Source organism: Entelurus aequoreus, linkage group LG14 (assembly GCF_033978785.1).
Source record: "Entelurus aequoreus isolate RoL-2023_Sb linkage group LG14, RoL_Eaeq_v1.1, whole genome shotgun sequence".
Classification (NCBI taxonomy): Eukaryota; Metazoa; Chordata; class Actinopteri; order Syngnathiformes; family Syngnathidae; genus Entelurus; species Entelurus aequoreus.
Window position 1 is genome coordinate 37,147,731 of NC_084744.1, and position 17,672 is coordinate 37,165,402.

General features: G+C 37.9%; 1 protein-coding gene across 6 annotated transcripts in view; it reads left to right on the top strand.

Annotated features, from left to right (window-relative positions):
* The window catches only part of aff3 (AF4/FMR2 family, member 3), a 74,360-nt gene extending 58,536 nt beyond the window's left edge, over positions 1–15,824 (top strand). For 3 of the 6 annotated variants that reach the window (XM_062069772.1, XM_062069773.1, XM_062069775.1), the window contains 11 exons: positions 4,269–5,948; positions 9,392–9,519; positions 9,642–9,807; positions 9,875–9,972; positions 12,781–12,844; positions 13,141–13,277; positions 13,345–13,416; positions 13,497–13,590; positions 14,630–14,679; positions 14,783–14,988; positions 15,061–15,824. In XM_062069772.1, coding sequence (XP_061925756.1) covers positions 4,269–5,948; positions 9,392–9,519; positions 9,642–9,807; positions 9,875–9,972; positions 12,781–12,844; positions 13,141–13,277; positions 13,345–13,416; positions 13,497–13,590; positions 14,630–14,679; positions 14,783–14,988; positions 15,061–15,182 — 2,817 coding nt within the window. In that variant the 3' untranslated portion in view covers positions 15,183–15,824. Of the gene's footprint in view, positions 1–4,268; positions 5,949–9,391; positions 9,520–9,641; positions 9,808–9,874; positions 9,973–12,780; positions 12,845–13,140; positions 13,278–13,344; positions 13,417–13,496; positions 13,591–14,629; positions 14,680–14,754; positions 14,989–15,060 lie in introns of all 6 variants that reach the window. The other 3 variants (XM_062069774.1, XM_062069776.1, XM_062069777.1) reach the window with 3 other exon arrangements.
* Positions 15,825–17,672: the final 1,848 nt, after the last annotated feature.

A 17,672-nucleotide genomic window follows, 5' to 3' on the forward strand; every position in this document is an offset into this window, starting at 1 on the left:
TAACCCCCACCGCCGTTCTGTTGCGGCTCCATCGTGCAGCAAAATAGCGCAGACTTTTACGAGATCCTGCAAATCCGTGCGTAATCACCTGATAAGGGAAGTTGTAATAAAGCAACCACAAACAGTTTTGTCTGTCCTTCCAGAGGAGCAGAAGCAAATCAACTTGGTCCTGCCATAAATAACAGGTGCTGAACCGCAACGTCGACGACAGTTTTGCCTTGATAAATGACTTTATTTTTCGGAGTAAGCAACAATACAACAGTAACATCATCCCTGGCGAGCGTGTCACAAGTTCTCACAACAACCACTCCCCTATTTTCCCATTCCCTGTATCAGGTGATATTTGACACAGGCCTCCATATGTCCATATAGCTGCCCGGGATACGCCTGTTTGTTATTCTTTAATTTTGGACCTCTAAAATCAGTATGTCCTCATCCATTTGTCAACAAATTTAAATTACGTCTGATAACCTTTGACAAGTTGACTTCATGTCTGTCTCAGCACATGGGACATTTCAAAGTGTGAATCAGTGTGTGAATGTGTGTGTGTGTGAATGGGTGAATGTGGAAAATAGTGTCAAAGCGCTTTGAGTTCCTTAAAAAGGTAGAAAAGCGCTATACAAGTACGACCCATTTACCATTTACCATTTAAAATACGATCCGCATATTATTTTTTCTTTGTGCATGACTTTCTGTCCAACACTAGCGGAATTTAGCTAAATTGAACATATTTGTTGTGACGTCAGACAAATATAGAAGCGCTGCGTGTATTAAGCGCTGGAAATGAGCACACTGACTTAAATAAAAATGGAATGAGTCCGCCGCCGTGGGTGTGCTGTTCCGCGGCCATTTTGCATTCACTGGAAATCCGGGTTAAGAGGCACGGTGGAGATATTTATAAAACAATCTTGCCTTCCTTCAGACTATTTCTAAACAAGCTGTTTGAAATGTGCCCAATTTGTGACGTTTTCTCCAACTTTGATGTCAGCGAATATTTCTATATATGGCAGAGACTTACCCGAAGAGCTTTGCACGGGTACGCCGTTTTAGTCAGACGCTGTAGTCCAGACCTGGGCATTCTGCGGCCCACGGGCCGCATCCAGCCCTTTGTGCATCCCTGTCCGGCCCGCGTGAGGCCAATCATAAATTACAAAATAAATTTAAGACAGTATCTATGTCGAGTGTGCAATACAACGGGGCTGCTTTTGTTTTGAAAAGCGTTATTTGTGTTACTTCCGTGTGGACGTATGCGCGTGTGCGATTGTGAGGGGAATTGAACAGCGCAATCACAAATTACAAAATAAAGTTTAAAAAACATCTATGTCGTGCGCGCAATACAACTGTGCTGCTTTTATTTTGAAAAGTGTTATTTATGGACGTATGTCCGTGTGTAACCTGTGAGGGAAGGTGCACAGCGACAAGTGATGAGACGCTGAAAAGAGAAAAGTTGAGGACGAATGGCGTGTTTTCAACAAGACATGGACTGCCAAGTAGGACTTTTAGTAGTAAGTAGTAGTAGTAGTAGTAGTAGGACCCAACAAGGACTTTTTGCCAAATTTCACACCCCCAGAGATGCAGCTGTCAGGACAAGTTTCGTCATTTCTCACAAAAGCGCCAGAAAAAGTAAGGTGTTTTCTGACGGAGAGTTTATTAAGGAGTGCTTATTGGACATGCCCGGAGATTTGGACTGTTTTTCGCTGGCTTTAATTGGATGAGAGCTGCGATGTACGTGACACCGCCCAGCTGCTCATCTTCATCAAATCACGGAGGAGCTGGCAGCCATGCAGTCAATTAAAGAGACAACCACAGGTAATGACTTGTTCACATAGGTAAATGCGTGTTTGGACATGTTAGGACTGAAATGGGACAAGCTGGCAGGTGTGACAATCCAATCCACTTTATTTATATAGCACATTTAAAAACAACAAAATGTTTCCAAAGTGCTGCACAACAATATTAAAAACAATATTCAAATATTATCCTTAGCTCCACCAATGACTGAATAAAAAGAAAAATAATTACATATAAAACCAATATAAAAAACAATATAAATAAATATGATTAAAAATGATTTTTAACAACAGATGGTTGTCCAAATCTGACGGGGAAAAATGTTGGATAATGCAGGATAAAGTGACAGAAATTAACCCTGTGCAGAAATGGACATTCTTGCATTGTATAGTACATCAGGAAGTGTTGTGTAAAACAGTGATAAAAATAAAACCATCAAAAGCAATCTGCTTTTGTATAAAGTTAAGTTAGGTTAAATTAAATTATTAGTATTAATATTAATTATTAGTATTATTATCATCATTATTATTTATCTTACGGTATATAAAAAATAATGTTGAGCAAAATTTAATTGAAATATTGTCGTGTGGCCCTCCAGCAGTGCTCGGGTTGCTTATGCGGCCCCCGGTAAAAATTAATTGCCCACCCCTGCTGTAGTCATTAAGCGCCTTCTTTTTCTCTATCCTCTTGTTGAGGGGCAGACTGGCTCGTACATGCACATGCATCCTACGCTGTTGCCATTTCTAATAAAAAGTAGCGTATAGTTCGAAATTATATTTGTCAGTAGACTTGATATGGAAGGGCTAAAAACTTTACAGGAAGATGACGCAGTCGAAGGTGAGCCACGTAAATAAGACCGCCCACAAAACAGAGCATCCTGAAGAGACGGTCAGAAAGCGGCTTGAAGATGGTCTGTAAAACATAGTCTATGCAGCATTTTGACTAAAGAACCACCATTACATGGTATGTAGACCACAAGGAAGTGTTTTAAATGTAGAAAAAAATCATAATATGACGCCTTTACACACCACGCAATGCGTTTAAGTATTGATAACGGTTAACTTCTTATTTCACTTGTGTGACAAGTAAGCAGGTTGAAAAGGGATTGAGATGCGTAAGGCACCTCTACATTTTACTTTACTAGCTTAGGTTTACACTTGTAGGACCATAAACAATGTTAAAATGTTACTTTAAAAAAAATAATGAAACTTTCACAATGGCAACAGCTGGACCCTGGAAGAGACTATTGCATTTGTAAAGACACTATGTGTGTTTTTACATTTTACTAATGTTAGTGGTTACTTCTTATTCCTTTTGAGTGACAAGTAAAATGTTGCAAAGTGAGGGAGGCATCCAAGTTCTATATTTAGCCTTGAATGACTCCGAAGAATGTTCAAATGTAATTTAAAAATTGCCTGTAGAGTTCATAAAGGGTTCGCAAGGGCAGAAGTGTGACCATGGTACAGACTATTTATAGTTGTATTATTTCCGGTGGAAACACTTTTTTTGGACCTTGCATGTTGCATTGTATGTGTATAATGTACGTGGGAACAATCACATGACGTCCCACTGGGGTGAGTTTTCCTTGCCCTTATGTGGGCTTTGTACCGAGGATGTCGTTGTGGCTTGTGCAGCCCTTTGAGACACTTGTGATTTAGGGCTATATAAATATACATTGTTTGATTGATTGATTGAACAAACATTAACATAAATTCCAGCTGTTATTGAATGTGCTGTGACTGTGAATATTTTTTACCGTAAATGCTTCATTTAACTCCTCAACTCAGTCTACCACCGGCTGCGTGGTTTATAAAAGCAAATACCCACTTTGGTCTCTAATAACAACAAATATTCACAGGATGGCTCTGGTTTAAGCACTTGCACCGTTTTTCAAGCACCATTTTGGTGTTAGTATCGTTTAAAATGTAACCGATACTCATCACTATTTATGAATGACCATGTTGTCAAAGGAGCTACTGTCAAATCCTTTGTAACTGAGCTACTGTGTGGAACTATTTCCCTTGTGGATCAATAAAGATTGCCTAAGTTTAAGTCTAAGTCAGAGAGAGCTACTTTATCCGTTTCACCTTCTCATGCTCGCCAAACCAATAACTAAGAACCTTTTGAGAACCAGCGTCCTTTGCAATGGACATTAATTTTTATTTCTAATGTCAGTCTAAAACATTTGGGGGGATGCAAAACCAAAATATCCGCTGCTAAAACACTGGTTATCAGGAAAATATAAGGACACATTTGCAAAATAACAGCCTCCGTCCAATCATTGCCTGCTTACAGTTAACGCCCCGTTCTCTTTGCAGTTTAGGTAACTAAACGCCCTAGTCATAACTTACCATACATTACTGCTAGTTAAACTTAGCACTTGTATTTGCATGTTTTTATGAGTGTGCAGGGTTTGGTTACAAATGCTAAACTGCTGCTACAGTAACATGTACATTTTTCTACTTTGGTTTCTGCAGACTGATCGCCCACCTGTCGCTCAGTGGCAATTGGAGAAGTGGTTGAAGAAATCCAAGGAAAAAGCTGCAAGAAGTGAACAATATCCCACCAGGAGTATTCCTGGACCCCCACCCTCACCACCTGGTCTTCGAGCCCCGTCTCCGGCAAGATGCTGGGACAGCAATCAGGAATACAGCCCTAGCCAAAGCCCCATTCCCAGCCCGCAGTTGATCTACAGACCCAGCAGCCCTTTACCAAGCCCTGGTTACAGTTTCTGTCCCAGCCCGCTTCCCAGCACCTGTCCGAGTCCAAGCAATACCACCAGTTACAGTCCCATCCCGAGTCCGGCTTACAGTCCGTGCGAGATTCTAAGAGCACAATATAGCCCAATCCAGAGAGACCCCCCAGAAAGTCCTTTACGAGGATACCATTATACTGAGGTTCAAAGCCTTGCAACTAACCCATATCGGACAAAAAGAAGGCCATGGACTGGTCCATTGTCTAATAGTGACACCAAAAGTAAGCACGCAAATAGCACAGAGCTTCGCCCTCACCAGCACAGGCCCAAGTCGAGGCCTACAGAAGACCACAGACAAAACAAATCCGAAGCAGTTTTAAACTCTAGCGACAGTTGCGGCCGCAAATGGAGACCTCAGAACAATTTGCATCCAGGCGCTAAGAGGCCAGCCAAACACACATCATCACATGGTGAGCAGATCCAGGGCGGCAGGCCCGGCCACAGTTCCAACCACAGGACTTTGAGACTTCCAGTCCAGCACAAAACAAAACATCATCTTCCAACTGGCTGTGAAACCCACCACGGTCAAGGTTCTTGTTCCCAGTCGAGCTCCAAATCTGCCAGTAATTATCACCCGAGGTCCAGTACCGACCTGCGACCGAGAGCCAAGTCTTGGGAGGCCAAAGCCCCGAGTGCTGTGCATGTTGATCCTTCCAAAACATTGCAGTCCAAGAAACGTGAAGTGGTACAACGAGAAGTTCCTCTGGCTGAAGCTGAGGCGGGAAGACACAGACGGAAAGACGACACGCGACACAGGGAGTCACAAGCCGGCAAAGACAAGAGGCTGGCGCAGGAGCAGCTGCTGAGACGCCGCTGGATTGAGAGTTCAGCAGAATACGAGGAGGAGAAAGAGGAAGCAGGAGCCATCGAGAGGCGGGGGAGGAGGACAAAGGAGAAACTACAAACACGCTCCAAAGAGAGACACCCACCAAGAACAACCGAACACCAGCGAGACCCTTCGCCTTCATCTTCACCTACACCTCAAGCACGATCTCCACCATCCTCTACCTCTTCACATTCGGATTTGGAATGCCAGACTCAAATTGCCAAGGTCCCGGCAGACTCCACTTCACTCCGTAAGAGAGGCCAGTACGGCCCCGGTAGACCTGATGCCTGCAAGTCCCAAGGAGCAGATCAGGGGCAGCAGAGCGAGGCCAGGCAACAACTCTACACTTTGGTCCCGTTTGGACGAAGCGACCAGGCCACCGGACCTTCTCAACGTGGACTGAGGAACCTGGTGGTGCACATAGACCTCTGTCTCCTCAGGAGGGTCCCGGACACTGCTCTTAATCTCCCCATCAAGGCCCCTTCTACTACTTCTTCAAAGGAAAGGCAGAGAGAGGCCATGAAGCATGTTTATATGCCAGATGCTGTCTCCAAAGACAGCAAGCGGAAACGTAAGGTAGACATTCTCTTTTTTTCTTTACGTTCACACAAACACACAGGTGTTCTTATCCAGTTTGCAATTACCAAGTTTTCTCTCATGTCAATTGTATTTTAGGACACTGAAAATGTTTTATTTTGTTATTTCAGTTGTTGTGACATCATCATGTAAGCCCCTGCTGATTTATTTTTAATAGCTACTATTTTTCTGTAATAATTTGTACAATATTACAACAAGTACTAATTTCACTATTACTTTATACTGAAAACTCCCACTTTACCCCATCATTTATTTAGTTTCCAATATTTCTGCAATTGCTTCTGATTGGCTAAACTGTAATACCCAATAGTTAGGGGAATAGACAGCCTTGCAATGCATTTGAATGTCGAGTTAAACATTATTGGACTGAAAAAATATATACGGTATATAGAGTTGTCCCTCATTTATAGCAGGTTGGTTCCGGACATGACCGCGATAAAGGAAATAGGAATCATTAATCATAAATGTACGGTAATATTTTCATAGCTAGAGCATAAAAAACTGTTTAAAATAAATTTTTCAACATGATGAGAGCCCTCTAGACATGAATTAACACACTTCAGTCACCTTTACACTCTTGTAATCCGATATCGTAATGCTGCCTGAGGCTGAGCCAATCATTGGCCATGATACTGAACAGTGCGCTGTGATTGGTTTGGTCGATACAACTGTAGTATTGATATATTTAGTCAATTTAGCCATTTTTATACTTGCGAATGCTTAATTCAGGCCAAACATTTAGTAGAAAATGCTTTTAAAAAAGGAAAAAAATCTGCTATGCAGTGCAGCCGCAATTTTTGAAGCGCAATGTGGCAAGGGACAACTGTCTTTGACAAAAAATTGCCTGAAAAGAATCTGTTTTTATATCATACATTACTTATAACATATCATTTTGAACATGCACACAAGGCGGTATAGTACGAGGAATAGGACGACGCATATACAGTCTTGGGTTGTTCGGTATACCGGTACTGGTATAGTACTGCGATACTAATGAATCATATTCGGTACTATACCGCCTCTGAAAAGTACTGTTTTTTTAGAGCATATTCAACAATCTTTTTCAAGTATAAACCTGGCTAAATGAAATAAAATTACCAATACTACATAAATATTAGCCATTCGATTAGACCAAACCAATCACAGTGTGCGGTTTGTTCAGTATCGTGGCCACTGATGGGCTCATCCTCAGGCAGCATTACTATATTGGTTTAAAAGAGTGTAACGGTGACTAAAGGGTGTTATTTCATGTCTAGAGGGCTCTTGTATTGTTGAAAAAAAGATTTATAAGGTAATAAACAGGTTTTTTATATCGTGAGACAGGTTAGTTTTAACCTACTGATGATGTGTTATTGCAATTGTAATGTACAATCTGACCACTGGATAAGAAGCTACTTAATAAACAGGAAGCAATATGTGAAGCTAGGTGAATACTAAAAATAACATGTGGAGTACCCCAAAGATCCATACTTGGACCAAAATTGTGTAATCTATGTATAAACGATATTTGTAAAGTAACAAAGAACCTAAAATTAGTATTATTTGCAGACTACACGACAGCATTTTGTTCAGGAGAGAACACACAGAAAGTAATACAATTAATAACAGAAGAAATTAATAAATAAAAGAGATGGTTTGACAAAAACAGACTATATTTGAATCTCAGTAAAACTAAAATAACGCTACTCGGTAACAGCAGAAGAGAAAGTCAAACACAAATACAAATAGACGGAGTAGACATTGAAAGATACATTTTGTAGATGATCAAATAAACTGTGAATCTCATATAAAAATATACAACATTAAGTAGCAAGAAATATTTCAATAATGAATAAAACTAAATATGTTCTGGACCAAAAATCACTCCATATTCTCTACTGCTCGCTAGTGTTACCATATCTGAGTTATTGTGTAGAAGTATGGAAAAATAACTACAAAAGTACATGATATTCTCTAGTTGTGTTAGAAAAAAGGTCAATTAGGATAATACACAATGCTGGATATAGAGAACATACAAACTCTTTATTTATTGAGTCAAAAATATTTAAATTCAATGATTTGGTGAATTTGCAAACAGCAAATTATGCAGATAACCTGATACCCCAGAACATACAACAATTCTTCTCAACAAAAAAAGAGAAATATAACCTTAAGAGACAAATGTAACCTAAAACATTTGTATACACATACAACACTAAAGACTTTTAGCATATGGAATGGATTAAGTAAATAAGTGAAACAATGTACTAACATGATCCACTTTACGAAACTGTTCAAACTACAATAGTTTACAAAGTACAAAGAAGAAGAATATTGGTAAATGTCTTGAACTTGAGAGAAAAAAAGGGCTTATTTATCTCATCATAGTGACCTACCTAGTTATGAAGAAAACTATTGTATTAAGACTACACTGATTGTAATGTGTGAAATGTTTGAAATGTGCACATACACAGTACAGGGAGTGAACATTTGTGTAAGTAATTGACAATAAGTGGAAAAGGGGTAGGATTAAATGAGTGTTGCTTCTTCCTACTCATTTTTGGACATGTTGTAAAGAAAATATAAAAATGTGTAGCATCATTTTGAAACTGTATACATGTTCAAATAAAACCAATCTGAGTCTGAATCTGAAAAATATTTGATTTAGAGGTAATGATTCCTATTTCGTGAAAATGTATACAGGTATATCGCGGCAATGTCCGGAACCAATTAACAGCGAATGACGACTGTATGGCTTATCTCACCCTACCCAAGCAATCACTAATAAATGTGTCTACTTACAAAAGATAGGGACATGGAAACCTGGTTGAAAATATTAAAATATAATAATTGAATGTAATAATATATTAAAATATACATAATGATGATACAACTCTATGTCAGTGGTTCTCAGACTTTTTCCACCAAGTACCACTTCAGAAAACGCTGGGTTCTCCAAGTACAACCATATATAACCAATATTAAAATACAGTAGCGTAGCAGGCCTGAATATTAATTATAAACAAGGCAGAGGTTTTATTTAACAAGTGTATTTAATATTTTTGAACACTCTAACATTATACACAGTAACAATGTGTTTTAATATTTAATTAAGTGATTATTTGGCGTATCACTTGATGGAGACCACGTATCCTACCACAGTTTGAGAATCACTGTTCTATGTTGTATATTTAAAGTATAAAATAAAACATTTAAATACAAATAATATTATTTAAAAAATATATAATTTTAATATTTAAAAACTTTTTTATTTATGTTGTCTGTCTATATCAATTGGGGTATTGCATGGTTTCATTGTCTTTTTGGGAGCTTTATATATGTTTTTTTGCCTTGTGAAAAATACATACAAAGTGTTTAATTGTTCATTTAGCCATTTACAGTTGGTTTCTTGGTGATGTGTTTGTTTGTGTTTGTGTGTGTAGTTGGAAAATGGTGTGTCCCAGGAAGAAAGTAAGAGGAACCCGCCACAAACTAAAGACGTCTCCGGACGCACACAATCGACATTACATCCAGCTGAGCGCGGCCTTTTAACTGAAACCACACATAATGGGTACTCTTTAATATGCAGCTCTTTGATATGATCATGTTCCTTTGTGCAAGTGTACCTAATGTTGTGACTGGTGTTTTGTTTTTGTATTGCATCCTATTGAATGTAATTTTTTGTGTTGGCAGATATTTAGAGGAATACTTGGACGGTAAGAGGCCACTGTCTCCCTTGTCACCGCTGTCTGACAGCCCAGAGTCCAGCGGCCCTTCATCCAAAACCAAAAATGGAGATGTGCATCATGTGGCTCACACTCACAAGAACAGAGAGAAAATCCAAGATTCAGCACCAAAGGTAAGAATGATGCACATGTTTGAAACATCGCAATATTTGAGCTTCACTCCTCTTTTTGGACTGTCAGCCCAAGATGGAGGTGGAATGTGTAAAAGTGTCCAAGCATCCTTCATCTGAGTCCTGGGGCCCTGCAGGACACATGACTGCTGTCCCTAACACAGAGACGTGAGTATTCAGAGGGAGGAAGACATTATTACGTTACATTAGTACTCTATTGGATCAACTCAACAATACTTGTTAATATTGCTACTACCGTACTACTATTAATTCTACTACAATTCATCTCATTGTTGTGTTCATCCATCTACTACTACTACTATTACTACTACTACTTCTACTCATCGTTTTGTCCATCCATCCATCCGCTACTACTACTACTACTACTACTACAACTCATCTTTTTGTCCATCCATCCATCTACTACTACTACTACTACTACTACTACTACTACTACTACTACAACTCATCTTTTTGTCCATCCATCCATCTACTACTACTACTACTACTACTCATATTTTTGTCCATCCATCCATCTACTACTACTTCTGCTACTACTACTAGTACTACTACTACTCAGCTTTTTGTCCATTCATCCATCTACTGCTACTATTGCTCATATTTTGTCCATCTATCCATCTACTACTACTACTACTACTAGTACTACTACTACGACTACTACTAATCATTATTCTTCTGTCCATCCATCCGTCTACTTCTACTACTAATCATATTTTTGTCCATACTACTACTCCTCATCTTTCTGTCCATCCATCCATCTAAAACTACTACAACTAATCATCTTTCTGTCTACACTACTACTACTACTACTACTCATATTTCTGTCCATTCATCCATTTACTACTACTACTACTACCAATCTTTCTGTCCATTCATCCATCTAGTATAAATACTAATACTACTACTACTGCTACTAATGATAATCATCATCTTATCTTTCTGTCCATCATCCATCCACTACAATAAATACTACTACTACTACTACTACTACTACTATTAACCATCTACTCATCTTTCTGTCCATCCATCTACAACTACTACTACTGCTACTATTACTACTACAACTAACCATCATCTCATCTTTCTGTTTACCCATCCATCTATTGCCACTACTAATACTACTACTAAAACAACTAATCATCCTCTCATCTTTCTGTCCATCCACCCATCTAAAACTACTACAACTAATATTTTTTTCTGTCCATACTACTACTACAACTAATCCTCATCTCATCTTTCTATTTACCCATCCATCTACTACTACTACTACTACTACTACTACTACTACTACTACTACTAATCATCATCTCATCTTTCTGTCCATTCATCCATCTAAAACTACTACAACTAATAATTGTTCTGTCAATATGACTACTACTACTAATCACCATCTCATCTTTCTGTCCATTCATCCATTTAAAACTATTACAACTAATATTTTTTCTGTCAATATGACTACTACTACTAATCATCATCTCATCTTTCTGTCCATTCATCCATCTAAAACTACTACAAATAATATTTTTTCTGTCAATATGACTACTACTACTAATCACCATCTCATCTTTCTGTCCATTCATCCATTTAAAACTATTACAACTAATATTGTTACTGTCAATATGACTACTACTACTAATCATCATCTCATATTTCTGTCCATCCATCTACTACAACTACTACTACTACTACTACGATAACAACTAATCATCATCTCATCTTTCTGTTTATCCATCATCCATGTACTACTACTACTACTACTACTACTACTACTAATCATCATCTCATCTTTTTGTTTATCCATCCATCTACTACTACTACTACTACTACTAATCATCATCTCATCTTTCTGTTTATCCATCCATCCATCTACTACTACTACTAATCATCATCTCATCTTTCTGTTTGTCCATCCATCTACTAGTACTACTACTACTACTTCTACAACAATTAATCATCATCTCATCTGTCTGTCCATCCATCTACTACTACTACTACTACTACTACTACTACTATAACAACTGATCATCATATCATCTTTCTGTCCATCCATCCATCTAAAACTACTACAACTAATCATTTTTATGTCCATACTACTACTACTATTAACCATCATCACATCTTTTTGTCCATCCATCTACTACTACTACTACTACTACTACTACTATAACAACTAATCATCATCTCATCTTTCTGTCCATCCATCCATCTAAAACTACTACAACTAATCATTTTTCTGTCCATACTACTACTACTACTAACCATCATCACATCTTTCTGTCCATCCATCTATTACTACTACTACTACTACTACTACTATAACAACTAATCATCATATCATCTTTCTGTCCATCCATCCATCTAAAACTACTACAACTAATAATTTTTCTGTCCATACTACTACTACTATTAACCATCATCACATCTTTTTGTCCATCCATCTACTACTACTACTACTACTACTACTACTATAACAACTAATCATCATCTCATCTTTCTGTCCATCCATCCATCTAAAACTACTACAACTAATCATTTTTCTGTCCATACTACTACTACTACTAACCATCATCACATCTTTCTGTCCATCCATCTATTACTACTACTACTACTACTACTACTATAACAACTAATCATCATATCATCTTTCTGTCCATCCATCCATCTAAAACTACTACAACTAATAATTTTTCTGTCCATACTACTACTACTACTAACCATCATCACATCTTTCTGTCCATCCATCTACTACTACTACTACTACTACTATAACAACTAATCATCATCTCATCTTTCTGTCCATCCATCTACTAGTACTACGACTACTCATCTTTCTGTCCATCCATCTACTACTACTACTACTACTACTACTATAACAACTAATCATCATCTCATCTTTCTGTCCATCCATCTACTAGTACTACGAATACTCATCTTTCTGTCCATCCGTCTTTCCAGGCCTCACCATGCCGAGTACTACTTACATGAAGCCAAAAGGATAAAGCACCGTGCCGATGCAATGGTGAGTAGATAGAGAGGCACTACGTAGAGCACAAAAGAGTTTTTAATACCATGTAGAAAAGAAGACAAGTGTCATAAACATCTTGTCAAGTCTGAGGTGAGATGAACAAACACTATCAACAGCAAAAGCCAAGGTACCAGTAACAGAAAATATAGTGGATAGACATGCACAGACTGTTACGCGTGTTCTTTGTGGTGTCTATACAGGACTGATAGAGTTGTAGTTAAATTGATGTACCGTAAATGCTCTTATTATAACCACTGTGTTTGTTTACCTTTTTGTATTATGTTTTCCAGGTAGATAAGCTGGGGAAGGCCGTGAACTACGTCGACGCTGCTCTCTCATTTATGGAATGCGGTAAAGCAATGGAGGAAGGCCCACTGGAGGCTAAATCCCCTTACACCATGTACGCAGAGACGGTGGAGCTTATAAGGTGAGCCAAACATTGCTTAAGGACTACAAGACAGGTTAGTAGTGTTAATGTAATTGTGGTAATGAAGGTACGCCATGAGGCTAAAGAGCCACGCCCGCCCTGGAGCACGACAAGAAGACAAACAGTTGGCAGTTCTCTGGTACAGTAATCTCCTCCTCCACGATTATAATGGATCCAAAGCTGCATTTTTATAATGATTTTCTCCTTGTGTGTCCACAGCTTTCGATGTCTCGCCCTTCTTTATTGGCAGATGTTTCGTTTAAAAAAGGACCATGCACTGAAATACTCCAAAGTACTACTCGACTATTTCAAGGTACAAACAATTTGTTCTGGATTATATCCTTGATTATAGAACTTGTGCAAATGGCACAGACCCTGCTGTGTCAGCAACAAATAAAAGATATTAATTAATACAGAAAAAATATAAAATTACAAACAAGATAATTAAAAATAACAAATGCAATTAAAATCTCTCACTTGTGTGTTTGGTCGACAATAATAACATCATCCAAATGTATTAACAAAAAACAGATATGTTTATATATTAAAGAATGTTTTAAATCATTTATTTAAAAAAGGATTATCAAAATCATTTTTATATAAAGATCAGGATAATGAACAATAAGGTCAATACAATTTATTAAATCATTCTGATTAATAATTAAAAACAAAAAAATCAAACTCAGCTGAAAAGATAATATAAATCCCATAAGTTAATTATAAAATAATAAATACCAGAATATTAAATAAAGCAATTCCAATTAATCAATAAAAATGGATAACTCAACATCAAAAATCCAGCCATCCATCCATCCATTTTCTACCACTTGTTGGAGCCTATCTCAGCTGCATTCGGGCGGAAAGCGGGGTACACCCTGGACAAGTCGCCACCTCATGGCAGGGCCAACACAGATAGACAGACAACATTCACACTCACATTCACACACTAGGGTCAATTTAGTGTTGCCAATCAACCTATCCCCAGGTGCATGACTTTGGAGGTGGGAGTACCCGGAGGGAACCCACGCAGCCACGGGGAGAACATGCAAACTCCACACAGAAAGATCCCAAGCCTGGGGATCGAACCCAGGACCTTCGTATTGTGACACACATGCACTAACCCCTTTATCACCGTGCTGACCCTTTAAAAATCCCATAAAATAAAATTAAATATGATTACAATAATAAATTTTTTAATGATTTATAATGATAACTGATACAAAAAGGCAATAAACGAGTATTTTGTTTTCTGTTTTTATTTACCAAAACCAATTTATTCAAAATTCTAATTCAAATTCAAACTATGTATATTTTTTGATCATCCCGAATGTACTTTTTTTTTCTGTCACCAGACTTCACCCAAGGCGCCTTCAATACCATCCTGCTGGAACGACACTGGCAAGTAGGTGGATGACTGTTTAGTACTCTGAATTTAATCACTTACTACCACTAAAACTGTGCTGACCACTATTATTAGTGCGTTTTCTATCATTCTGCTTAAACAGGGATGTGGAAGGTTCTCCTTCTTCACGCTTGCCCAATGCCAAAAACATCAAGAAGGCTTCACAAGTGGAAAACCCCTCCTTATCACTCATAAGCATTCCTCAACGTATCCACCAGATGGCAGCAAACCACCTAAACATCACCAACTGTGTCCTGTACAGCTATGAGTACTGGGAGGTTGCAGACAACCTTGCAAAGGAGAGCAAAGGTATGCATCTGTGTATTCGACACCACATATGATCAATTAAAAAAATCAAACAGCTCTGTTCTATTTTGACAGAGTTCTTCAACTACTTGAATACGTTGTCGGGGCCACTGACGCTTCACAGTAGCATCGCTCATGCAGTCCAGTACACCAGGCAAGCTCTTCAGTGGATACGCATCAGTGCCAAACTTAACTAATAAGGAGAACTTCCCACGAGATCTGTGCTTTGTGGACTACATGTGCATCAATGGATTTGTCATCTGGGTCTTCCAACGTGCCAACCTGTGGAAATGCGCCATTTTTGGACTCAATTTGCCTCTTTTTGATGAACTTAGAGACATGTGCATACTAATGTGAAGCCCCGACTCATTTGCCAAATGTCCGATTGTGACAGAAACGGGACTTGATCACTGTAATATCTGCTTTTTGCTATTTAAAGCCCTTTCATACTTGAAGCGGTATGAATGGTATAGGTCAAATACGGGGGGAATATCATTCACCACCGCTTGTTTCTAAATTAAAAGATTTGAATGTCTTTTTTTAGGTATCTAATATTTTTAATAATATTGGTTTTACTCTGCAATAATGTATTGTTCTAGTAAAACACAGGAGATGCAATGACAACACAACTTCGTGGCTCTCTTATTGCTAATATTTGAAGTTGCTGCTTAAAAGGTTAAAAAGATACTAACTGTTCACAGTTGCTGATATTGTCTTATATGTTTTAAAATATAATCCACAACTTGTGGGTATTTAGTTTGTTATTTTTTACAAAAGTGCTTATTGATTTTTTGTTTATTTTCCTAATTTTATTTATTTTTTATTTTAAAAAATATTTTTTCCCGATTCAAATAGCAATAATCAGGGGTAAATAAAATACAAGCCATGTTTATCCATCCATCCATTTTCTACCGCTTGTCCCTTTAGTTGTATTTTATTGTTTTTATTTTCAATGGCAGTATTGCGTTATCTGCGATAAAAACAAAAACAAATCTACAAACAAAGCTGCAAAACTAGCTGAGACTGACTCAACCTCTGCTGGCTATAGCTCAGTACTGCATTTCACTAGGTTATGGCTCAAACATTGTCACCAGGAGAATCTAAACAGCTCCACTGGAAGCTACAACCACCATAATAGACATAATCATCAATATCAGCATTCCTTATACAGTACCAATCAAAAGTGTGGAGGCATTTTTTCACTCTACTGAGTAATAAAGTGTCTATAAACAATTGACTTGATACGCATACATATAGTATGTGTTAAACATCATTTGTTGTCTACCTTTACCGGCACAAACAATATGTCAGCCTCTCCATCAGTAACCCCCCCCCCCTACCCCCCCTGCTGTTCATAGGTGGATGAAACTTCCGCATGTCTGCTGCCATGGCAACAGTGAACAGCCAATGAGGGTGCTCACGTGCCATATAGGTCAAAGCGTCCTGTCTCAAGAGATGTACGTTTTTCCTCCTAATGTATGTAATGTTAATATGTTGGTGGCATCGTGGAATGATGTGTGGTCTGGCTGGTATTCGTCATAATTCCTTTCTGAACGCGCTAATGCACTGACCTTGTTTCATTTCATAACATCTCGCCATCACTGGGGCACGTGCCTCTGCGACGTGGGTGGGTTCATCTGAGGACCCCCAAAAAATGAAATGGAAAAAAAAAAAATCCCAGACAGCTCCATAGACTGCAGAAAAAGAGAGTGAGAGAGACAGAGAAGTATGGAAGCATGAACTAACCCTACTACTAGGGGTGTGGGGAAAAAATCGATTCGAATTCGAATCGCGATTCTCACGTGCGATTCAGAAACGATTCTCATTTTTTAAAAATCGATTTTAAAAAAATAAGTAAATTTTTTTATTTTTTTATTTTTATTAATCAATCCAACAAAACAATACACAACAATACCATAACAATGCAATCCAATTCCAAAACCAAACCCGGCCCAGCAACAATGCAATAAACAGCAATTGAGAGGAGACACAAACACGACACAGAACAAACCAAAAGTAGTGAAACAAAAAAGAAAATGATCAACAACAGTATCAATATTAGTAACAATTTCAACATAGCAGTGATTAAAAATCCCTCATTGACATTATCATTAGACATTTATATATATATATATATATATATATATATATATATATATATATATATATATATATATATATATATAAAAGAACAATAGTGTCACAGTGGCTTACACTTGCATCGCGCCTCATAAGCTTGACAACACACTGTGTCCAATATTTTCACAAAGATAAAATAAGTCATATTTTTGGTTCATTTAATAGTTAAAACAAATTTACATGATTGCAATCAGTTGATAAAACATTGTCCTTTACAATTATAAAAGCTTTTTACACAAATCTACTACTCTGCTTGCATGTCAGCAGACTGGGGTAGATCCTGCTGAAATCCTATGTATTGAATGAATAGAGAATCCTTTTGAATCGGGAAAAAAAAAATCGTTTTTGAATCGAGAATCGTGTTGAATTTTAAAAAATCGATTTTGAATCGAATCGTGACCCCAAGAATCGATATTGAATCGAATCCTGGGAAACACCCAAAGATTCACAGCCCTACCTACTACCATTTATATTTCAAAATAAAGTTATTGATACACTGAACCCCCACAATGAATGTCGGTGTTTCCTCCTAAATTAATTGGCGAGGA